This window comes from Leuciscus leuciscus, assembly GCF_965113295.1.
Source record: "Leuciscus leuciscus genome assembly, chromosome: 3".
In the NCBI taxonomy this organism is placed as follows: Eukaryota; Metazoa; Chordata; class Actinopteri; order Cypriniformes; family Leuciscidae; genus Leuciscus; species Leuciscus leuciscus.
This window is the reverse complement of record NC_138727.1, coordinates 58,655,657-58,681,918: the sequence shown is the minus strand read 5'-3', so window position 1 is coordinate 58,681,918 and position 26,262 is coordinate 58,655,657. Positions and strand designations below refer to the sequence as shown.

The following is a 26,262-nucleotide window of genomic DNA, read 5'->3' as shown; positions in this document are numbered from 1 at the left end:
ACAAAACAAAAAATTACAATACATTTAGTTGTTTAATCAGTATTATGCAACAAATGTAAAAAAAATAAAAAAATAAAAAACTGTTGCATAATACAGTCAGAGCTGAGTAGTAACTGATTATATGTATCCATACCAAGCATATCTTATTCAAAAAATTGTGATAAACAAGGCAATGTGTGTAATGTAATAGATTACTGTTAGGGTTATGTTTAGTTTATTTATTTTTTATTTTTTTTTGGTTCTGATCCTGTTTATATGAGTTCCCTGTAATTGATAGTTTCCATAGTTGTTAATTAGTTAAACACCTGTTCTCTGTTCTGTTGATTATCCTCCCTTGTGTATATTTAATCCTTCAGTTCATTCAGTTCTTTTTCTGGTATTGTCTATGTTTTAATGTAGATGTGTTCTCCTAAGTTTCTCCCTGGCTATTATATATATATATAAGGGCTGGAGCCTATCCCAGTTTCTTAGGCCAGAGGCAGGGGAAAGCTCCCTGGACAGATGGCCAGTCCATCACAGGGCTCTCACACACAGGCAATTTTTGACTGTCCAATGCACATAACCTGCATGTCTTTGGACTGTGTGTGACCACTCCACCCGGGTCCTACTCACCCCGCTCTGTGCGGGCCTCGTACCCTAGTCTCCGGCGTGAGAGTCAGGCGCCCTAACAAGAAGGCTAAAGACTGCAGCTTCTAGCGTCTGTCGCTAGAGCGCCTATTGAGATCCGAGGAGTGAGGTTTACTCGCAGAGCGACTACTAGCTGGCCTCCGTTACATGTGGTGTGGGGGAAACCGTAGTACCCCGGAAGAAACCCACGTTGACATGGGAGAACATGCAAACTGAAAGGACTCCTGCTGTGAGGCAACAGAGCTGACCAATGAGCCCCTGTGCCGCCCGGATTCATGAATAAGGACTGTTTATTTCTCTGAATCTCCTGTGTCGTGCGCTTACTTGTGATGAACAGTCTGATTCATTTACACGAGCTGATTCATTCGGACAGCTGGTTTAAAAAAACTTTTCATCTGTTCCATACGTCATCAAGCAATGATGGCACTACGCCATCCTCGGTAATCCTCTGCAAACTTCGACAGTGGGGTCTTTTTGAGTGGGACATGATACTTTATGTAAGGGACATGTGAATGTCTTTTATTTATTCCACAAGTTTTGACGCGTATCTTCTTGCCTTGTATTCACACTCGAAATCCATATAGTTCGTTTATCACTGTTTATTCTTCCAAATCAACAAAGAATCACGTTTCTTACATACAGCATAATCCTCTTGTGCAGTGATGTCTTCTCAACAACTTGTTTGTAGAAATACTATACTTATAAGGCAATTTATGCTATAATAAACGGTCAAAAGCTTTGTGTTCTCCCAACGAGCATCTGCACTTATTGCATGAGCTTCAAACTTTTTTTACATGTGCTACAAAATGGACGTTACTGAACATGCGCGGTAAGAACAAATATAAAGTAAAGAAGTATATTCAACAGGAAATGACTAATTAACATAAATAATAATTGTATCAAATTTACATAATAAAAATATGAAAATCTACATTTTGAAATAGGAAATATGGCTCTTACACTTTAGCTTGTGTGTTTTGCGTCATTAACCTGGAACTAAAGTTCAATTCAGTTTGATTAATGAACCGGCTCGACCGGTTACTTCCTATTGGCTCAAAAGAACAATTTGTTCAAGAACCGAACGTCACTAGCACTTTCTACAGCCTCACCTAACAATTATGTTACTAACTACAGTTTTTGTCATGTCATTTGGAATCAGTAACCGACTATAGTTTGTAAGTAATCTATCCAGCACTGATTTACTGACTATCACACACACAGAAAAAAGTGTGTTTTATTCAATTTTTATTGGCATGACCTTTTGACTCAAGGGTCCATGGATTCATGTTGTTTATGCTCAATTCTGCCCCTACTGTATCTGTATGTAAGAACAGAAATAGAAGAGCTTTGGTGGGGCGAGTGCCGGGTGATACTATATGTTTCTCCTGTAGATCCTCCAGTGAATCCTGTGATCTCCATCAGTCCATCTGGTGTAATAGTGGAGGGAGATTCAGTGACTCTGAACTGCATCAGTGACTCAAACCCTCCTGCAGAAATCAACTGGTTTAAAGGAGGAACGTTTGTAGGATCTGGAAGAATCTACAGCATCTCAAAGATCAGCTCTGATGACAGTGGAGAATACAAGTGCAAGTCCATCAATGAACGTGGAGAGAAATACTCTAATAATGTGTCTTTAAACGTCATGTGTGAGTTAATAATCATCTGCACATTGTTTAAAATTTCCAAGTTCATAAATTCATGATAAAACATAAGATGCAAATTTTCTGTTTTGATAAATTCTGTCCATATTAGCAATTTTAAAAATGTATAAAACGATTTAAAAATAATATTCTGATAATTGTTATTAGACCCACCCAGGAGCGTCTCAGTGTCCATCAGTCCATCTGGTGTAATAGTGGAGGGAGATTCAGTGACTCTGAACTGCATCAGTGACTCAAACCCTCCTGCTCTGAACTTCAGCTGGTTTAAAGGAGGAACGTTTGTAAGATCTGGAAGAATCTACAACATCTCAAAGATCAGCTCTGATGACAGTGGAGAATACAAGTGCAAGTCCACCAATAAACATGGAGAGAAATACTCTGCTGTGACTTTAAATGTCATGTGTGAGTTAATGATAAAACATAACATGCAAATTTTCTGTTTTGATAAATTAAGTCCATATTAGTAATTTAAAACATTTGTAATACAATTTAAAAATAATAATAATAATAGTAATACTTTTTATTAGACTCTCCCAAGAACATCTCAGTGTTGATGAATGGATCTGGTGTAATAGTGGAGGGAGATTCAGTGACTCTGAACTGCATCAGTGACTCAAACCCTCCTGCTCTGAACTTCAGCTGGTTTAAGGAGAATGAAACCTCAGCTGTTGGATCTGGACAGAGTTTCAGTGCACTACAGAGTGGACGCTTCTACTGTCAGGCTCACAATCAACATGGATCTCAGAGATCAGACGCTGTCACTGTCACAGGTGAAGCTTTTATTTTATAAAGGGTTCAAGACAGTTATAGTATGTAGCTTTGAGACTTAATCTGAACTAAAATTCTTCATCTTTCAGTACATCGTGGTCATGGCTGGCTCGTCTGGTTGGGGATCACAGCATGTTTAGGATTCTTCATCGTCATCATCATCATTCTGTTTATAATGTAAGTGTGATTAAAATCATTCTCAATTACAGTGAGTGTATGAATGTAATTCACTTTCAGACTAGTGCAGGTGGAAATGCCTCATGTAATGTGAGTAGTAATTAATCTTTAAAATGCAGCTGACAAGTTTAATGTCTGTTAAATCAGGAGAAAACGAAGAGGTGCTAAAGCTGAAGACCTCACTGAAAAACAGGTAAATCTTCCAGACACAACATGTGAATAATCTATTAAGTAGTGCACTGAAATGGAAAACGTGTTCTGTGTGAATGATAAATAATATTTTGTTTTCTTCCGTTTCAGGACAATCTGTACTCTACCGTAACAGGGAGAGACGTTCATGTTTCTGAATCAGCCGATTGTGATGACGCTCAGTACGCCAGTGTTACTTCCAGCAAACCCAGAAGAGACGGAAATGCTCCTGAATGCAGAGATACTGAGGAGATCCAGTACGCAACTGTCCAACATCACAGAAAGACCGAGACGAAGAGAGCAGAGGAGAACGAAAGCCACTACGACAATATCAGGATTCGTCAGCCTGATTCTGTCCTGAGGTGAGAAGAACGAGCTTAAAGAGACGGTTCACGCAAAAATAAAACATTTGCCATCAACTCACCTTCATGTTACTTTTAGGTTGATGAAAGGAGAATTTATAGTTCTTTAACCCTCTGGGGCCTGAGGTGTTTTTTGGGTCCTTGAGATGTTTTGACATGCCCTGACATTTGTGCTTATTTCAGCTACTTACAACATACCATTGGCCAACATGTAATTTTGCTGTATTCAGCACAAACTCTGCTACAATAATATGTGAGCAAAATGGATGTACATGTTTGCATTTTATAGAAAAAAAATATTATGCGTGGTTAGTACGTTTTGGGAAAAACATTGTCACCGCAATAAGGCCATTTAACACATACTGAATAGTTGTCCACAAGACTTTTGAATTGCTATTCTTGTAGGCTAGAATTTTTTCTACAAAATGATGTGAAAATCATTCTGACCACTCTTTCACAAACAACAATATAACGATTTTAATTTTGCATGTCAGTTTTTGTGTCAGCACTGCTGTATGTGTGGGCCATGAATATTAATGTGATTCACACCAGGGGTGTGACTAAAGACACTCCCCCAATGGCTAATGGCCCATCAAGGTGCTGTGAGCCAGCCTGAACAAAGAATGATGAACTAAGAATGATTCACTGATGAATAAAAAGTTCAAAAGAACAGCATTTATTCAAAATAGAAATCTTTCCTAACAATGGAAAAACATAAGGGGCCCTATTTTAACGATTTGAAACGCAAGTATCAAGCGCGAAACACAAGTAACTTTGTGGGCGGGTCTTGGGCGCTGTTGCTATTATACCGGCGGGATAAATTACTCTTGCGCCCGACGCAAATCTAAAATGGGTTGGTCTGAAGTAGCTTCATTACTCATAGGTGTGGTTTGGGCGTAACGTGAAATAAACCAATCAGAGCGACATCTCACATTCCCTTTAAGAGCAGGCACGCTTGTTCCATGGAGGATTGCTATTATAATGGCGGATTTGCCAGGCGCTCGCAAGGAGCTGTTCACAGCCGAGGAGACCGACGTTCTCGTCAGGGCCGTAAAAGACAGAGAAGTGACATTGTATGGGGATGGGAGAAACACACCCAAATCAGCTTCGGTTAAACAGGCGTATGATAATTTGGGTAAATATGTAAGCTAGATTTATGCCTATTTTTTCACATCTTCATGGACACCACAATGATTTCCCTCATGCAGAATATTTTTCCTTGTAATAATGTATGGTTTTCTAAAAGAGAGCTGCTGTGTCTGTGTGTAGATGAGAGAATCAAAGTGCGCGTTGTGCACACGCTACATTGATTATGGCCAAGCATGCGCCCTTTAAATAGCATATGAATAACATGCGCAACGCGCCACTGACTTAAGACTAGGTTTTTCCTGGTTAGTGGCGGAATTGTTTTCTAAACCTGCAAAATAGCACCAGGGAACGTTTGCGCCGGAACACGCCTCCTCTTTGCGCTGAACCGCCCCCGGGAGCGCAAATGCATTTCTTAGTTTACCGACGTGCGTCTGTGGAGGGAAAAGTCCGCTGTGTGCGGGTGCAAAATAGGAATGATACATGCGTCAGTGTACAAACTCAATTGCGCAAGATAGGGCCCAGAAAGTTATTACTATCACTTAATACATCCTCTCCAAAAAAAGAAAGAAAAAAAGTCCAAAGTTTTGTTTAAAAAAAAAAAATAATATATATATTCAAAGAATCCTGAAAAAACTATCCCAGGTTATAAAAAAATATATTAAGCAGCACAACGGTTTCCAACATTGATTTAAAAAAATAATCATCATATCAGAATGATTTCTGAAGGCTGATGGTTAGTGGAAGGTGGTCAGCAGAGCACACACATCTGAACACAGTCACACATCTTTATGCCACTCTTGAAAACAGTTCCTGTTCAACTGAAGACATAAGTTAACATTGCATGCCTGGCATTTCCATGGTGTTAATTGTCTTTTACCACGCACTGCTTTGCAATGCACACATGAGCAGCGACCAACTGTGGCAACATCCCTGTCATCTGATGTCAGCTCAGCTCCTGGAACCGGTACATGGTCACTATTGGTCCGTTTTGGTGCCGTTTTCTGTGACACACCACAGAGCTCTGTGATAAGTTGCTCCATAAACTCTTTATGGGACAAGTTACCATGTAGCTCTTTGTGCAAAATTAAAGAGTTGGTGGAAGCAATGTCCAAGAAGTGTAGAAAAATCTTACTGTACCACTTCATGGTTTTGTGCTGTGTTGTGTAGTACTGTATCAGCTGATCAGACAGGTCAACACCCCCCATGTGTTTGTTGTAGGCAGTCACAGGTGCAGGACATGGAAATGTCTTTGTCCTCCATGTATCTTGCGTTTTCACCCTCCTCTGCGCAGTGTCTCCTGTATAAGCAGGATGGATGGTTTTTGTCATTTCACACAAGAATAGTATCTGTTGATGGGCGATATACACCGCACGCATTTAGTGACGCACGCAATGAATGGATCGTTCGCGAACGACACATCGCTACATTTAAAAAATGTACACCTGTATTCACAAACATCTGTGCATAAGGCAGTATTGAAGCATAAGCAGTGTCATAGGCTAACCAAAACCAAACATTTATATAAAAATATAATGTATTTAGACAGTATCACATATTTTACCGGAGGCTGAAATATATTTGCACTAAATCACATTATATAAACTAAGCAGATATTCGCAAACAAGCTACATTACGCATAAGGCAGCATTTTAGCATGATAATGAGTGATAATCAAGCTAATCAAAATGATTGAAATATATTTAATATACAAATATGTTTAAAGAGAAATATCACATTTAAAAAAGTTTACATTTGAGCATATACACGAATGTTAGGGATATTGTAAGGCAATCGTTCCTGTAAGATGTCAAAAGCTAGCCAAAACTAGGCAAAATATAGTCTGAAAATTCATATGAGTTCGATATTATCAGAAAAGGAATTATATAACAGTAATTAACTTACTCTGAACTTGTATCCTCGGCGGGATCAATTCGCACTTGAAAATGCAGCCATTTGTCGGCGAGTTGCAATCTTCCTCTGAGGAAAAGGTGAATTCTTCCTCGCTGTCCAGAATCATCTGAAGGGCGTCTTTACCGGAGAAACGTGCCATCCTCGGAGCGCGATGAACTATCAGTGAATCTGATGAAGGAACTGTGTTTTTCTGGCATTGATCGGGGGGGCGTGTGCGATGCATAGATCACCTAAACTATTTACCATGTGAATAGCGCCGGGGGCGGGGCGGCCTCAGCTCATTATAGAGATAATGAAGGGAGAACGAAAAAACGGTACCTCTCCTTGCTTTTAAACGGATTACATAAGATGAGAATATTTGTTTTTTTATATAAATTACTTCATTTAAAAGAAGAGAATTCAAGCTTCATAAAGACATATCTCACGTGTCTGTGTGAGAAATATTCGCTGAGTTACAGTTCATTTTCGGACGCGTTTCAGAATAGACTTCACTGACAGAGAGAAGGCAGAACTCGCATCATGTTTATTTTTCTTTATTTGGCGAAAAGCACAACACTTTGTTTTTATTGCGAGTATACACACACACAAAAAAAAAACACACTTAACAGGATCGAATGATGTATAACACAAGTATGTAAGATCAAAATCAACAGAGTATTTTGAGTCTCTTTTGCACTGATAAGAAAACAAAAGGAGCCTATTGCGCCGGTGCGACAGCCGACCTCAGGGGGTTAAATCTGGATTTTTTTTTATTAAGAACTTTGTGTCCCACTGATGTTTCAGAAACATCTGAATTGTTTCGTGACTTTTATCATCATGTATTCTGATACATAACATGATTGTTGTTTTATTTGATGTTTTTAGGCTATCAAATGCACAGACTGTGGAAGAGGCGTCTGTGATCTACAGCCGTGTCAAATGAGTAAATGAGACCATCATGAAGACAAAGGCCAAAACAATTAAACAATATTCTGAGAGTAGGCCTGTCAATTTAGCATGCTAATCCACTCAGTTATTTATTATTCATTAAATCAGGTGAATAGATGTCAGGAATGCAGTGTCTGTGATCTTTTTCTCATTACACGAGCAGAATACAAAGGAAAGAGCCAAAGAACCAACAACATGTGTTTAGTGAGACTGAAAACATTTTGTGATGTCACTGCTTAGTAATTTGTTTAAGTCATTTGATCTTTTGACTTCATGTGTTTTCTGTAAGCAAATAAAAAGGCTGTATCAGTTTTACCAAATTCAAGCTTGTGTGTGGTCATTTGTGGGTCATTGTAGACCTAAGCTCAGAATAACCTACTATATGTGATAGCTGGGTTAATATTAATATTTGGGCTATTCTAACAAACTTGTGCAACAGTGGATAAAATGAAAGCTTTGATGAACACCTCAGTCTATTAAAGTCACCAGTGACGATTATTTGTAGAGCAACATTTAATGGAGCCCCTAAAGTCACATGGTGGTGGAAATTATATTTCAATGCTTATGCGTTTTCTCTCAAATCCTTTGCATTCCTCATGCATGAAACTTTTGCGAGCAAAAGCAAAAGCATTTAAAATGTATTTCTCCTCCCATCTCATACTTTTGAATCTCCATGTCCTTTTAGGTTTTTTTTGTATTAAAGCAACACTATGTAACTTTTCAACCTTCATAATATATTTCCAAGATCCTTGTGATGGTACATCGACTTACAATAGGTTGAATGACACGTCTGCCATTGCCTGACGGGGTCTGTATCGCTTTTACTGGCACTATGTAACTTCAGGGTTCGGGTAGTAACCAGAGCACAAAAAGAACTACAAAATTCGACTGCTTTACGGCATACGTCACTTCGTCAAATTTGGACATGAGAGGCCAACCAGCGTTTGTTTTCGGCTTTCGTGCGTATGTTTTTGTCATGGGGGCTGTTTACACCTGGCCACTTCATGCGTTTTCTCAGATCGGATCGTGAAAAGTCCAGGTGTAAATGCCCTCCGAAACGCATTTGAGACGGATTTGAATCCGATCCCTCAAACCACTTCAGGAGGAGATCTGAGACGCATTCCAGACGAAACTGGACAAGTGTAAATGCATCTGGTTGTTGAAACCACATATGTAAATTGTACTCCTCCCAAAAACGTGTGAGAGCGTGTTATAGGCGCTATATGTTATATCCAGATATGACGACGCGCTGGAACACGCATTACCGCAGCTGAGCATCGATTCATCAAGACAAAGTGCAATCGCAAATCAAAGTGAAAGTAAGTCGCAGACGCTTAACACACAATCTTCATCATTAAAAGTAAAGAAACGAAATGATCTTACCAGGGCTGTTACTGCTCTCTCTTATTGCGGTCTTTGATTTTGAAATTTTAGCTGATGATCTATAAAATGCAGCTCATATCTGTTGCTTTCGGTGACGTGCACTCCATTAAATCTGCATATAGCGCGAGAATTGAAGATCGAATTTAAATCCGTTTCGCAAAAATACATTTATGTGACCAGGTGTAAATGGAATCGTTTTGATAAATCAGATAGCTATGCCTCACGAATTAGTTTGCCAGCTGAACTCAGGTGTTGTGAGGTGTATTTATCACGTAGTCCTGAGGGATATCAGACAACGCTGTTGACGTTGATTCCTGCGATCATGAAAACAGCTTTCAATATCTCACATAATTATCAGGACATAAATAAGCCTAACGTAGAGGTTGTATAGTGTAAACAAGCACAATTTGCAAACTATTATGATAAATTGCAATAATCATGTCTAATGACATCATAACGGCCAATGTTATGAAATAATGTGACGTACATTTAACTTAATTGATGTTATCTGGCATTTTGTAATGTTTACATTCCAATAAAAACAACACAAATTAAATTATACAGTAGGCCTAGACTATAGACTATTTACTTGTGATTTAGCTGCAATCATGTAAAAACGTTATAATATAGGCTAATATATTTACGACAGTGCAAGTATTCCACAGCGACTCTAGGGGTCGCTGTTTGACAAAAACACAATTTCTACTTAGTGTGGCTTTAAGCAATATTAGCAAAGAGTTCATTTTGAGCGATGGCGTACATTGAGACACATTGGGCTGTGCATGTGTTCTTCATTACGGGCTGGCGCTTATGCGTGGGTGAACTGATTCTGGATGAGGTCATTTCCTGTCCCACCCACCTCTACTGCCCACCACTTCCTGTCGTTATTCTATTCGCCAATAAACTGAAGGCAAAAATGATCTTGAGGATGTCAAAATACAACTTCGGTCAAAGTGTCGACATCCAGTCTTACTCAATACAAGTTCCTATCTTGAGTGTCTTGCTAAATAATTCTTCAGAACATGTTTCCAGGAAGAAAGGCTATATAAACGTAGTTTAAAACCCCCTTTTATTTATTTATAAATAAATTACACTTTTGTCATATCATTTATTTATGAGCATCCCTTCACTCTTAAAATGCTGAAATACAAGTTAAACTGTAAATACGTCCTATGTGTTAATAAATCTTTGTACATGACCTATCAAAAGTGGTGGACAAACTTTTTTCATATTGTTAAACATTTTGGGTATAATGACTTTTTAGATATCAATAAATGCCATTGGATCCTGATGAAAAGTTGTCTAAAGTTGCTTGTGTGGGCAGGAGTCAAGAAAGGAGGAAGAAACATTTTGTGTTTGCACAAGTATTTTAAAACGAACAGTGTGTAACCACGAGAAATTCATCAGTTCAACGCCTGCTGGAGAGACTCACCAGAACACGGTAAGAGTTACGCTGGTTACTGTGTGAATATAGTCAGATTAATACTGTTGTAGAAACCACTGACCTAATCAATTGGAAATATTCTCAATGAAACATTATTTATGGAAATGTTTTAATGCTAAAGATTGTTTTAATAATGGTCATTGTGTGTGTTATACCTGTGGTTCCCAATCCTGGTCTTTGAGGACCCCCAATACTGCACAGTTTTGATATCTCTCTTATCTGACACATCCATCTAAGGTCTTATGGAAATGTTTTTAAAGCTAAAGATTGTTATATAATGATAACTGTGTGTGATACTGCCACAGCAAAATCCCCAGTGTTAAATTAACACTCCTCAGTGTACATATAGGTCCAACTACAGGGTGTTAAAAATTAACACTGAAGCAGTGTTGAAGTTAATGAGATAATTAAATGATTAATTAAGTGATGATTGGCCATTAGTGGTGACACCTGATGTTAATAAAAGCAGAATCCTTGAAGGAAAGAGAAACAAGAAGAACAGAAAAAAGAGAAACACAAGAACTACAATTGACTTCGAGCCTTTACACATTGCACTTATTATTAACCAGTTTGACTTTATTTCTGTCATACATCTACAAAAGTTCTTGAGATGCAACAGAAGTTTAGACGGTAATGTTTTATGGAATTTTTCGTTTCAAGCCACCATTATGGTGATCAGTGTTTGATTTAGTTGGTCTCTTGACCCTTTTTTCTGACTCTTCCAACATTGTGTTTATAAAGCACATTTGTTACTGCAAGAGAAAACCTGCTCACAATATGTTCTGATGATGACATTATCCTCATGTAGTGACCAGATTCACTGATGTCATTCAGAGTCTAAATCTTTGACTATATGCTTGATGTTGCATTTTAGTATTGGTGATTTGTAGTCTTGAGATTCTACAGTTTGAGATCCAAAAGCAATATTATTAATTTTGGAAATACTTTGTACACAGAAGTTGTTGTTCTTAAACACACAGACATCAAGAATCAGCATATGAATCTCAACAATGGTGACAATAAACAAACTAGTGACAAACACAACTCTGAACATCAAAACACAAGCTACTAAAGTCAGAACAAAATAATAATAATAGCAAAATAAAAGCAAACAGGAAAAAACTATGAAAATTACAGGACAATTCAGCTGCATAATTTATTCATGCTGCAATGCATGATGTGAGCCATGGATGCGTTTTGATTGGTGGCTCCCATCATGCACTGCAACATGAAGCATTTGTGTGATTGTCACCATTGTTGAGATTCATATGTAGATTCATGATGTCTGTGTGTGATTTTAAAATGTTCAGATTTTTTTAAGCACTGTTAGAATTAGCTACTGTAATGCATATGAATAAAACATTTGTATAATTAGTCAATAATGCTGGTGCGGTGAATCAGGCCATTACAAGATTGTAATTTCATTATTGGGACATGACCATCATGACCTGGACTTCATTTCCCAAAAGCATCTTAAGCCTAACGTGATCGTAGAACATTTGCAACAAAAGGTCTATACAATCAAATAAGGCTTACGATGCTTTCGGGAAACACAACCCAGGTCATAGTTTCTCTTACCACAACAAATGTGCTTTATAAACACAGAGTTGAAGCAGCCAGTGAAAAACTAATAATAAAAAGTAAAGGGTCATGAGCCCAACTAAAGCAAACACTGGTCACCATAACGGTGACTTGAAACGAAACATTCCATAAAACGTTACCATCTAAACGTCTGTTAAATCTAAATAAGAACGTGTGTAGATGTATGACAGAAATAAAGTCCAACTGGTAATATTAAGTGCAATAATGTGTAATGGCTCGAAGTCAGTAGTTCTTGTGTTTCTCTTTTTTCTGTTCTTGTTGTTTCTCTTTCCTTCAATGATTCTTATTAATGTAGCAGGCATAGCTGCCTAGTTCATTTTGGTAACAACCTGAGTACTAACTGAATGGTAATCACCTAATTGGATCCAGGTGCGCTATAGATGCGTGAGTGTATAAGGGATGTTCCTGCGTTTGTTGGGAAGCGTGTTGACTGCTGCAAACTTGGACACCGTCTTTCTGAGCTGTTCCCGCATTGGGATCTTTGAGCTGAGTCGTACAGCATTTGGTATGCATCCCGGGCTGTTTATCCATCATGGTCTGACGTTGGAACGGCTGATTTGCTAATAATCAGCTGAAGAGGCCAAGAGCTGGTATTATGTCCGTGTGACCACAGACAGCTGATTGAGACCGTGACCTGGTTTCCCCTTCCTTTTAGGTCTTTCCTTTTGTTTTGAGCACCTTCTTTGTTGCGCATTGCCGCGACGTTCCATCTTGCCTCGCCTTATTTGCGCCTGCTAGACCAGCCCACATCAAGTGAACTTGACATCGGGAGATTGTGAGACCCGAGTATTAATCCGTGTGGCCGTTTGGCCACCTCCGCACTGTTTCAACTGGAAGATGTGTTTGTGGGGTTTGTATGGTGTATATCATTGTGTGAATGAACTCATAAGTTGATGCGAGTTGTCTGAGTGTGTTTGTTTACTGTTGGAAGTGTGTGTGTGCGTGTGTGCGTGAGTGTGTGTGTGTGTGTGTGTGTGTGTGTGTGTGTGTGTGTGTGTGTGTGTGTGTGTGTGTGTGTGTGAGAGTGTGTCCGCGTGAGAAATAATTGTTAATGTTTGTGAGTTTGCGTGATCTTATGGAGTGTATCTTTTGTGTGTGTATATTGTTAATGGATCATGTGTAATGTGATTGCATCTGTTATTTTGTTGATTTTGTATTTTGTTGATCAACTTTGTATTTTTCTTTTTTTTCCCTTGAGTTTATTGATTTGATTTGTGACAATTTGATGTTAATTTGTTAACTTTGTTGGACTGGCTAGGAAGGAGTGCTGATCTAGGTCCAAGTTAATGGGTACCCTTGTTCACTGAGTGATTTGATTCTTCTAAATGTTCTGTCACCTGAATGCACGTGTGCTTGTGGTGAAGTGAGTACATTAGTGTACGTTTGAAGTGCGTAGTGAAGTGGAATTGGGTAGGTTTGTTATTTCTCCCTGCCATCTGACATGTTACCTTTGATTGTCTGATTGGTTTTGTTTATTTTCCTTTAGTTTTGTTTTGATTTTGAAGCCATCTCAATCCCTTGTGTACTGAATTGTGTGTGGAGCTTTTATTGTAGTCATAAATAAAGTATTATTGTTATTTTTTTCTATATTCACGTCTCTGCTGTATCTTTGTGGGAACGAACCTGTGTCGTTATTTGACCATTATTTCCCTGGGTGAAATTCCCAGGGTGGCGTAGTCGGTGTTGTAATTATAATTGAGTCCAGAATAACGAAATCCACCCCTTCGGTGCTACATTAACATTAGGTGTCACCACTAATGGCCAATCATCACTTAATTAATCACTTAATTATCTCATTAAATTCAACACTGCTTCAGTGTTAATTTTAACACCATATATGTACACCGAGGAGTGTTAATTTAACACTGGGGAGTTTTCTGTGCTGCAGGAGGTTTCCCCTCACACTGAAAGTTTCATTTGATATTTTTAATGTAAGCTCTATAGTCACACATTTAGATGTTTTTTTTTTTTTTAACCAATCCTTTAGAGAGAGTGTTTTATCTTTTTCTATTTGCAAGTGGTTTCATTGGGGTTGTTCCTGTCTCGGTGTGGGGAAGGTTACTTAGACTTTAAAAAGAGGAAGGAAAAAAACTGTAAAATAGCAGAAGAAAGTTTTCAGCTTGCATTTGCACTTCACTCTCCTGGAGTCTGTTATCAGCGGCTGAAACTACAAAACGGTAAGAGATACACTTGTTCAGTAATTAATATTGTCTAACTAATTAATCTCCACACAAGAAAATGGAAGTGAGAAACATTTTCTTTCATAATAACCTCTGTTAGATGACTCATGTGTTCCTAACGTTATCTTTAAATGAGTTTCATTCCTGGAAATCTACTAACAGTGAAGATTGTAAAGTATTTGTATCATTTTTGCAGTGTTTATAATGCAATAAACGGCTGTTATCATAGTTTTTCTGAAATGAAAGATGACATATTGACCTGTTGTGTAAATGATTTAGTTTCCTGTGATGTCACTGATAACTCTTGCTCTGGTGTTTCTGCTCCTGATTCCAGGTGAGTCTCTCCTGTAAATGACATACGAGTTCATTACTAACTAAGAGTAAAAGGTTTTGGCTAGTTAACATGGATCAGTTAGCACTGCTGGTAGCCACAGGAAAAATAGCACTGGTAAAATATCTACTATAATGGAGGGACATTTCTGTGATTTATTTGTTGCTTCCAAAGAAAATGGTATTATAGGTTATGCTGATATAATGCTGATATAAACTGATGAAGCTGCTAACATTTAGAGCATAATTTTTTTCATGGTTAGTGTTCAATGTTCTGCTTCCTGCATTTCATCACCTTCTGTCTGATGGCTGTAGGTTTTACACAGATCACATCATAAGTGTAATTCTTCATTTATAGACAACAGTTTTGTAAAGAAAAACAAGTTTTAATGATAGCGTATGGTCCTGTTTAACTCATAGATGGGTATTTGTTTCCTTCTATTGTTGTTTCCTATCATTGTTGCCTTGTGAATTTTGTGTTTCAGGAGTTTGTAGCCAGTGGGGTGGTTGGAGTGTGAGTTACAGTCCTTCACACATCTGTGCACTAAAGGACTCAACAGTGATAATGAGATGCACTTATACATACCCTACTGGACATCAGATCATGAAAGTGTTCTGGACCAACGATTTTATAAAGGGTGAAGAGCCTCGAGATCTGTCTGAGGACCCTGAATACAGTCAGAGGCTTCAGTATCTGGGAGATAAACAGCAGAAATGCACCGTCAGACTGAGTCATGTGACACTGAAGGATTGGTAATCCAGGAGTGACTCTTACTGTCACAGGTGACTTTGATGAGGTTTATCTCTTCTTCTGTGCATTATGTTGAATAATAATCAGTGTATGACAGCAGCACTAGATATAATGTGTGTGTTGTGTTCAGATCTTCAGGTGGAGTCTCCTGAGAGAGTGACAGAGGGAGATTCAGTCAATCTGAGATGTAAAAGCAGCTGCGCTCTGACTGACAGAGCAACATTCATCTGGTACAGAAACTCACAGCCATTAACTGAGAGAAGAGACAGAAACAATGAACTCCTGCTGCAGTCAGTCAGAAGAGAGGATTCAGGCAGATATAGCTGTGCTGTAGACGGACACACTCACATCTCTCCTGAGGTTCAGCTCAATGTCATGTGTGAGTATGTTCTTTAAAGTTTTCTTTCCAAAGCCAGTAGAGTTCACTCGTCCCTCCTTTTCTTTAAAAATTATAGTAATTGGGGCTAATATTTAAAACATTTAAATGCTCACTGTTTCAATAATACAGTCACAAAACATGAACAATATGTGTGATTTTAACATTTTATGTTATATTCAGTTATATTCAATTTACTCCCTTGTCATGGCAACGCCACACCATAAACACAACACACTAAAACAACTGTTCAAATAATGGTTTAAACACCTTTAAAGCTCAAATAATGCACATATTTGAACAAAATACTGATTGTAAATGCTTTTATGAAATAATAAGACTCACATTTATGCCTTTAAATCCTCCAAAATTAGCCCCATTCACTTCTATTGTAAGTACCTCAACATTTTTTTCTCTTTTTTAAAGCTACACTGTGTAAGATTTTCTCCCATCTAGTGGTGAAATTGTATATGACTACCAACTGAATATTACTTTCTAGCCCCTCCCATTCCTGAGGGAGTTTTAACTCCTGCGGTGGCCGTATTATTTACAAGGTAAACAATTATTTTTCATCATTGACGTGAGGAAAAGAATCCTAGACGTCGTTCTAGCGTTATCCACAACCATGCTATAGTTAGCCAATCAACTATAAAACTTTGAATTTACACAAATAGGCTGAATTACCTGTCGAGGAGAAAGCAGGCGACTTTTTAAAATCCTTGCTCATCATGAGCTCTTTCCATCTTGGAAAAGCCACTCCAATATTGACTTTGGTCTTGTTGATTTGCCAGTCGCGTTGACGTTTTAATTCTCTCTTTCGCTTCCTTGGCGACTCTGTTACATGTCCTCAAGAATAGGCGTGATCCTCCATCTTCAACTTCAGGCTGCCGACAGTCGTGAGTAATCTCCCCCTCGCATTCGTCACGGTGCCACTGAGTGTAAAAGCGCGAAAGGCAAAGCTTGAATTTCCAGGTATGTCCCTCTTTGGCTAATGTATTTTCAAGATGGACGCGCAACACGGCTGCCGTCATTCGAGCGACTCGCTCATATGTATTCTGAATGGCAGATTCTACGCTTACGAGAATACTTGATTAGTTGGTGGAAGTAAATACACATGAGCACATATAATTTTGAAAGAAAAAACAAAAAGTGTTTTTGCTAAGAATCAACTTTAAAAAATACACAGTGTAGCTTTAAAGAAAACAAAACAAAAAATGCAATACTTTTTGTTGTGTAATCAGTATTATGCAACAAATGTAAAAAAATAAAAAAATAAATCTGTGTTGCATAATACAGTCAGAGCTGGGTAGTAACTGATTATATATATTTATACCAAGCATATCTTATTCAAATTAATGTGATAAACAAAGCAATGTGTGTAATGTAATAGATTACTGTTAGGGTTATGTTTCGTTTTTTTTTTCCGGTTTTTTTCTTCTGATCCTGTTCTCTGTAATTGTTAGTTTCCATAGTTGTTAATTAGTTAAACACCTGGGGCCCGTTCTTCGTACGTCGCTAACTCAGTTAGCTGGATTTGATTGTTGGCGATTTGACATGATCTTGGATTGTTTGGTTCTTCGACGCTCATCCTGGACTTGCTGTCATAGCAACAGGTCCGTAAGCTTAAACCTGCTCGGGAGCTTATTTCATGTTAACAGGATTAGATCCCGGCTTTATAAGCGGAGCTGATACGGGAAGTCCAGCGCAGCGCGATAGTGCACTTTCTGAGAGATATATTTTTTCTCGTGACTCGTGAGATTGTCGTTTACATTATTAATTTGTTGGAAACACACATTTATGTTCGACTTGTCGGAGTCGGGCTTTAACTACAGCACAAACTGTTTGCATTGCCCTGAGATTATTAGCGAGTGGCTCTTTCCTTTACACTATTGGAGATGCGGAGAACTTGATGGAAAGTGCTGTCTGTCGTGTCATTCGGAGTTTACCTGGCGCTTTTAGGTTTAAAAAACAGTTTTAGTCTTAAGACCCAATGTTGTAAAGCAGTTTTTTTTAAAGCAGTCTTTCTTTCTTTTTTAGGCTATCATAAATTTTTATGAAGATCATGCAATCATGACCATGCCGATTACAGTATGTGTCACTCAGGCTTCACTAACGTGACTGGTACCATAGGCTATAGACCATAGACTGCCATCAAGGCCTCAATGAAGGGGATTATGTGAACAGAAAGGGGGTTCACAATGTAAATGTGCAGCCCAGTTACTATTGGGATTCTTAATATTCCAGATTAGTAATATTATATCAAATATTAAGCCAGTTGACTAAAATCTTCCATATCACAAATGTGAAAGCAAAATGGCCAGGATCTGTGCATGACTTAAGAATTTTCAGAGATTCACATTTATGCACATTATTTGAAAGTGGTAAGAAAAATTCCACAATTAAATATCAAGCTCACTGTATTACATACACTTATGCTGATCCTAACAGAACTGCATTTTTGCATAGGTGATTATGACATGTTCCAGCAGACAGGTGTTTTATGACCCCATTCCCTGACCCAAACCAGTTACAATGCAGCTCTAGCCAGGACAAGGGCACACAATGAAATGAACTTTGGCTAACTAAAGGGAAGATTTCAGTGTCTGAAAACTCTGAGGGTTGCACACCTGACAGGGCCTGTGACATTGTTGCATGTGCCATATTACACAACATTGCCAAAAAAAAAAAAAAAACACTTCATTAAATGTTTAATAAAAGACAAATATGCTTAGTTCCTTGAGATTTATTTCAATTGTTCTTTGTAAAGAAAAGCCAGTGGTCAAGTGCCTACAACAAGAGATATTAGACACATGCCTCATGCAACAAATAAAAAGGAAAGGTTGTCTATCCACTGCCCACCTGTAGGCCTATGTCTCATCTGTCTGTGCAGACTCTTCTGTAGGCCTTTCTGTAGATGTGGAATCCTGCAACTTATATTGCAGCCATAAAGCATACAAGTATAAATTAAGTAAAGTTATTTATGCACTTGCAGGTAGGCTAGTTCCTCCATATGACAGTTATCTGAGAGGGTTTATTCACTGTCCAGTGCAATGGAAACAAATGGACATTACAAAGTCTTATACTTTCTTTCCTTTGGAAAGTTAGAAAATGTCCACTTACTGCACATATTTCAGCTCCACTTTCTTGGGAACAGATACAAGTGTTGGTGTATTATGTAAAAGTGCACAAAAGAGGGAAACACAATGTCATTACAATGAACTACACTCGGGAAAAATGTGATCAATAACTCATGGCAAAATATTTTTACATTATATATATTATTAAAAAATATAAATTATATATAAAAATATAAAATGATGAAATATTTTTAGTTTATCAGTTTTCACTTTCACAAGTCAAAGCAATTCATCATTACTCAAGATTTAACAGTTGAAATGAATTATGAATTAATTTAATGCAGCAACAAATATTTTACAGTGTAGTCTACTAAGATCTTTTATTTTTTTTCTCAGCCTTTTTCTTGGTTGCTTTTATAAACAGACAACCATTTATTTACAGGGCCTTTTATAGAAGAGACAATAATAACTAAAAATTACCATTATGTAAGGCAAGGCAAGGCAAGTTTATTTATATAGCACATTTCATACACAATGGCAATTCAAAGTGCTTTACATAGAAGAAATTAAAATAATGAAAAGAAATAAGAATAATTAAAACAGTTTAGAAAAATAAAATAAAATACAGTACTTTTAAAAAATAAAAAAGAATATTTATTATAGATCTTTCTTTCAAAGGATTCCCTTAAGACTTAAATCTTTCAACCTTCTTTTAACCTTCAATCTTCTTACGACTTCCATCTATCAACTTTCCTTTAACTTTCTTTTCTCCCTCATTTACTCACACGTTCTTTTCACTTTCTTTAGCACTTTAGCACTGCGTTCACATTCTTTCTCAGACGAAAACTTTAATATCGTCATTTAAATACTGTTCTACTTTCAAACCCACATTAATCACTTTCACATTATCACCTTCTGAGTGGGCATTTACAGTTTCGGGCTAAATGCCCTGCTGACATAGGAGAAATTAAAATAATTAAAAGAAATAAGAATAATTAAAACAGTTTAGAAAAATAGAGTAAAATACAGTACAGTACAAACAGTCGGACGAACAGCGGCACAGTGCTCATTCAGTAAATGCACAGCTAAACAGAAGTGTTTTGAGTCTGGATTTGAATGTGACCACTGTAGGAGCACATCTGATCTCTTCTGGAAGCTGGTTCCAGCTGCGGCTGGCATAATAGCTAAAAGCAGACTCACCATGTTTAGAGTGAACCCTTGGTATTTCTAGCTGATATGATCCTAATGATCTGAGTGATCTGTTGGGTTTATATTCAGTGAGCATATCTGCAATGTATTGAGGTCCTAGGCCATTGAATGATTTATATACCAGTAATAATACTTTAAAATCAATCCTAAATCTAACTGGGAGCCAGTGTAAAGACCTGAGGACTGGTGTGATATGTTCATATTTTCTGGTTCTGCTCAGAATCCTGGCGGCAGCGTTCTGTAAGAGCTGCAACTGTCTTATGGTCTTTTTGGGAAGGCCAGTGAGGAGTCCATTACAATAATCCACCCTGCTGGTGATGAAAGCATGCACAAGTTTCTCTAAGTCTTGTCTGGAAACAAAGCATCTAATTCTTGCAATATTTTTCAGATGATAGTATGCTGATTTAGTTATTGCTTTGACATGACTACTGAAACTAAGGTCTGACTCTAGTGTCACACCAAGATTCCTGACTTGATGTTTAGTTGTTTGACCCCTAGAGTGAAGGTATGCGTTCACCTTGAGAACTTCATCTTTGTTTCCAAACGCAATAACTTCAGTTTTGTCTTTGTTTAATTGAAGAAAGTTTTGACACATCCAACTGTTGACTTCATCAATGCATTGGCACAGGGAGTCAATGGGGCTGTAATCATTAGGCGATAGGGCTAAGTACAGATGTGTGTCGTCTGCATAGCTGTGGTAAGCAATTTGGTTATTTCTCATTATTTGGCTCATTGGGAGCATATACAGGTTGAACAGGAGTGGCGCAAGAATTGAGCCTTGAGGGACTCCGCATGTCATGGATGTCCACTCAGACTTATGGTCTCCTATACTCACATAATAACCTCTCCCATCTAAGTATGACCTGAACCATTTTAGGACTATCCCAGAAAGCCCCACCCAGTTTTCCAGCCTGTCAAGAAGTATGTTGTGATCGACAGTGTCAAATGCAGCACTGAGGTCGAGTAGTACCAGCACTGATAATTTTCCTGAATCAGTATTTAAGCGAATATCGTTTATTATCTTTATGAGCGCTGTCTCTGTGCTGTGGTGCGGTCGGAAACCAGATTGAAAATTGTCAAAGTATCCATTCGAGCTTAAGAATTTGTTCAGCTGATTGAAGACAACTTTTTCAATGATCTTGCCTATGAAAGGAAGATTTGAGATAGGTCTATAGTTGCTTAATATGGTCTTATCCAGATTGCTCTTTTTCAGGAGGGGCTTGACAACTGCAGTTTTCAGGGAGTTTGGAAAACTCCCAGAGAGAAGTGAGGCATTTACCACTTCTAGAAGATCTGCTTCTAAACTGTTTAGCACAATTTTGAAGAAAGATGTGGAAAGTGTGTCAAGGGCGCATGTTGATGTTTTAAGGTGTTGTACGGTTTCTTCCAAAATTTTGCCATCAATTTCTTTGAAGTCAGACATAGTAACTACTTTCTCAGGTGGTCTGATCTGTCTGACCCCAGCGCAACTCAAGGATGTGCTGATCACCTTTCTGATATTATTGATTTTCTCAGAGAAGAAAGAAGCAAACTCACTGCACTTGCTGTTTGAGAGCATTTCACTAGGAATCTGGCTTGGGGGGTTTGTCAGTCTCTCTACAGTAGCAAAAAGAGTGCGTGTGTTGTTTAAATTGCTGTTTATAATATTTGAGAAGAAAGTCTGTCTAGCTTTGCCTAGTTCCATATTGAAAGCATGCAGGCTGTCTTTGTAGATGTTATAATGGACTACAAGTTTTGTCTTCCGCCACATGCGCTCTGCTTTTCTGCATTGTCTTTTCATATGTTGCACTGCTGTTGAGTTTCTCCAAGGTGCTTTTTGTCTGCCACTCTTCTTCCTGACTTTAACAGGAGCAATATCATCAATTATATTTTTAACTTTTGAGTTAAAAGAATCAAGGAGAAAATCAACAGAGTCAGCAGATATGCTTGGTGTTAAGGATATAGCCTTCATAAATAGTAAACTAGTGTTCTCATTTAAGCATCTCTTCTTGACAGACACAGATCTAGCTTCAGTGGCAGGAGAGATCAATATATCAAAGAAAATACAGAAATGATCAGACAGTGCTACATCCTTAATAAAAATCGATTTTATAAAAATCGAATAAAAATGTAGAATATTTTTGTACTTCACTTTTATTTGTTCCCATGTTCTAGTGTGGTGACTCTGACATTACAGTGAACAAAGTAATTATGCAATTATTAAAATACAAATATATAGGCTAATAAGTGATAAAAAACATCTAACATGGCCACTTCTAACGGATTTAAATTGTCTGCTACTTTTTGCCAGCCCTCTCTCCTGGCTTTTGCAGACTTTGAGGTGTTCCCTGGCGTTTTGATTAAACATTAAAATTAACTTTGACTATTAGTTCTTGCTCTGCTGAGGAGAAAAACTGAGCGCGCTCTTTGGCCACGCTGAACAGCCAATAGCAGCGTTGCTGATCAATGTTTCTACTATCGATACACATCCCCTTTTAACCCAGCGCATGAACGCGCAATTATCTCACTAACTCAATCCAGCGATACTAATCATATCCGGCAAGTGTGTTCGAAGAACCTAATTAGCCAGATCATGATTAGCACGATGATATCATCTTGGATGTGTCATTTGATCTCGGATGTTTTAAGCAACGTACGAAGAACGAGCCCCAGTTCTCTGTTCTGCTGATTATCCTCCCTTGTGTATATTTAATCCTTCAGTTCATTCAGTTATTTTTCTGGTATTGTCTATGTTTTAATGTAGATGTGTTCTCATGAGTTTCTCCCTGGATATTATATATATATATTAGGGCTGGAGCCTATCCCAGTTTCTTAGGCCAGAGGCAGGGGAAAGCTCCCTGGACAGATGGTCAGTCCATCACAGGGCTCTCACACACACAGGCAATTTTTGACTGTCCAATGCACAATAACCTGCATGTCTTTGGACTGTGTGTGACCCCTCCACCCGGGTCCTACTCGCCCCGCTCTGTGCGGGCCTCAAACCCTAGTCTCCGGCGTGAGAGTCAGGCGCTCTAACAAGAAGGCTAAAGACTGCAGCTTCTAATGTCTGTCGCTAGAGCGCGTATTGAGCATTAACCTGGAACTAAAGTTCGATTCAGTTTGATTAATGAACCGGCTCGACCGGTTACTTCCTACCGGCTCAAAAGAACAATTCGTTCAAGAACCGAACGTCACTAGCGCTTTCTACAGCCACACCTAACAATTATGTTACTAACTACAATTTTTTTAATGTAATTTGTAATCAGTATCTGACTATAGTTTGTACGTAATCTATCCAGCACTGATTTACTGACTATCACACACACAGAAAAAAAGTGTGGTTTTTTTTTCGTTTTGGATATTTCTTAATAAGTGACATGACCTTTTGACTCAAGGATCCATGGATTCATGTTGTTTATGCTCAATTCTGCCCCTACTGTATCTGTATGTAAGAACAGAAATAGAAGTGCTTTGGTGGGGCGAGTGACGGGTGATACTATATGTTTCTCCTGTAGATCCTCCAGTGAATCCTGTGATCTCCATCAGTCCATCTGGTGTAATAGTGGAGGGAGATTCAGTGACTCTGAACTGCATCAGTGACTCAAACCCTCCTGCAGAAATCAGCTGGTTTAAAGGAGGAACGATTGTAGGATCTGGAAGAATCTACAGCATCTCAAAGATCAGCTCTGATGACAGTGGAGAATACAAGTGCAAGTCCACCAATGAACATGGAGAGAAATACTCTGATGCTGTGACTTTAAATGTCATGTGTGAGTTAATGATAAAACATAAGATGCATATTTTCTGTTTTGATAAATTCAGTCCATATTAGCAATTTTAAAAATGTGTAATACAATTTAATAATAATAATAATAACAATAATTGTTATTAGACCCTCCCAGGAGCGTCTCAGTGTCCATCAGTCCATCTGGTGTAATAGTGGAGGGAGATTCAGTGACTCTGAACTGCATCAGTGACTCAAACCCTCCTGCAGAAATCAGCTGGTTTAAAAGAGCAACGTTTGTAAGATCTGGAAGAATCTACAGCATCTCAAAGATCAGCTCTGATGACAGTGGAGAATACAAGTGCAAGTCCACCAATAAACATGGAGAGAAATACTCTGCTGTGACTTTAAACGTCATGTGTGAGTTCATGATAAAACATAACATTCAAATTTTCTGTTTTGATAAATTAAGTCCATATTAGTAATTTAAAACATTTGTAATACAATTTAAAAATAATAATAATAATAGTAATAATTTTTATTAGACTCTCCCAAGAACGTCTCAGTGTTGATGAGTGGATCTGGTGTAATAGTGGAGGGAGATTCAGTGACTCTGAACTGCATCAGTGACTCAAACCCTCCTGCTCTGAACTTCAGCTGGTTTAAGGAGAATGAACCCTCAGCTGTTGGATCTGGACAGAGTTTCAGTGCACTACAGAGTGGACGCTTCTACTGTCAGGCTCACAATCAACATGGATCTCAGAGATCAGACGCTGTCACTGTCACAGGTGAAGCTTTTATTTTATAAAGGGTTCAAGACAGTTATAGTGTCATTCTTAGTTTGTAGATTTAATTATGATATTCTCTCTCTTTCAGATCATCATGGTGCTGGTTGGCCCGTCTGGGTAGTGATCACAGTGGCATGTGCAATATTCACTATCATCATCATCATACTTTGTACAATGTAAATAGAAATGTATCAACAAAGAGTAATATAATTTGCTTTTAGACTAATGCAAAAGTACATTTGAATATTACACAAAACAATGAAATGGCTTGTTTACATTTCTTTTTAACAGTCAGAAGAAAAGGATAAACTGTAGATCTGCAATACACGAGAATGAGGTGAGATGGCCAAAACCACAGAATGATACTAATAAATCAATTACAGCTTCTTTGTACATGTAGAACACATATATTGTCACGTACTGCTCTGAGACACGAAGGTTGAGGATCCAAATGCAGTTTATTTGAACTGAGGGTAATCCAAAGACCTAATCCAGAATACAGGCAAGAGGTAAAAAAAGACAGAGTAATCAGTCCAAACAATAACAGGGTCACAGGGGACACAGGGTCTCAGGGGTCACGGGGTCACAGGGACACAGGGGTCTCAGGGGTCACAGAGGTCTCAGGGGTCACAGGGTCTCAGGGGACACAGGGTCTCAGGGGTCACAGGGTCTCAGGGGACACAGGATCTCAGGGGTCACAGGGTCTCAGGGGTCACAGGGTCTCAGGGGACACAGGATCTCATGGGTCACAGGGTCTCAGGGGTCACAGGGGACACAGGGTCTCAGGGGTCACAGGGGACACAGGGGTCACAGGGTCTCAGGGGTCACAGGGGACACAGGGTCTCATGGGTCACAGGGTCTCAGGGGACACAGGGGTCACAGGGTCTCAGGGGTCACAGGGTCTCAGGGGTCACAGGGGACACAGGGGTCACAGGGTCTCAGGGGTCACAGGGGACACAGGGTCTCATGGGTCACAGGGTCTCAGGGGACACAGGGGTCACAGGGTCTCAGGGGTCACAGGGTCTCAGGGGTCACAGGGGACACAGGGTCTCAGAGGTCTCAGGGGACACAGGGTCTCAGGGGTCACAGGGTCTCAGGGGTCACAGGGGACACAAGGAAAATCCAAGGACACGGGAATAACAGACAGAACACTCAGAATTGCAGTACAAACACTAAACAAGACTTTGCAGAGAATGAATGTGAAAACCAGGCTATTATAGGGTGAGTAAACAAGACAGAGGTGAATGTGATAATGGATGAGAGTCTGAACTAAGGATTATGGGGAATGTAGTGGATGTGTGGTGATTGTCCGGGTTGGAGTGCCCTCTGACGATAATCCCAGGCACTCTCACTGGTGATCGTTACACACACACACACACACACACTCACACACAAATATATATATATATATATATATATATATATTAGTGGTGGGCCGTTATCGGCGTTAACGTGCTGCGTTAACGCAAGACTCTTATCGCGCGATAAAACAAATATCGCCGTTAATCTATTCTCCAAGTTGGGTTTGGAGCTGTCTCTATACTACACAAGCTATGATGACGCAATCTACCCGCGGCCGCGAGGTAAACCCGGCTGCAACGCATATTCGTCGTCATCTTAAGTAAACACGGCTGAAAGTGAAAGCTGGTGAAAAAGATCGGTGCAACATCCATTATTTGGACTTGGTTCGGGTTTAACCCTCTGAGGT

General features: G+C 38.8%; 2 protein-coding genes and 1 long non-coding RNA gene across 6 annotated transcripts in view; 2 read left to right on the top strand and 1 right to left on the bottom strand.

The window, feature by feature from the left end:
• LOC309493667 (B-cell receptor CD22-like) overlaps window positions 1–26,262 on the top strand; it is a 132,426-nt gene that overhangs the window by 2,559 nt on the left and 103,605 nt on the right. The window contains exons 5-7 of the mRNA XM_082162858.1: window positions 2,019–2,273; window positions 2,436–2,690; window positions 23,935–24,186. Coding sequence (XP_082018984.1) covers window positions 2,019–2,273; window positions 2,436–2,690; window positions 23,935–24,186 — 762 coding nt within the window. The remainder of the gene's footprint in view (window positions 1–2,018; window positions 2,274–2,435; window positions 2,691–23,934; window positions 24,187–26,262) is intronic.
• Window positions 1–26,262, bottom strand: part of LOC309493806 (uncharacterized protein) — a 48,726-nt gene that overhangs the window by 12,647 nt on the left and 9,817 nt on the right. The gene's annotated exons all lie outside the window — the stretch shown is intronic.
• Window positions 8,917–15,396, top strand: LOC309493914. 2 transcript variants are annotated; one of them, XR_014204087.1, is made up of 4 exons: window positions 8,917–10,535; window positions 14,159–14,317; window positions 14,600–14,654; window positions 15,136–15,396. It is a non-coding gene; the product is annotated as an uncharacterized lncRNA (long non-coding RNA). The 2 variants fall into 2 exon arrangements; XR_014204088.1 differs by having other exon boundaries at window positions 8,921–14,317.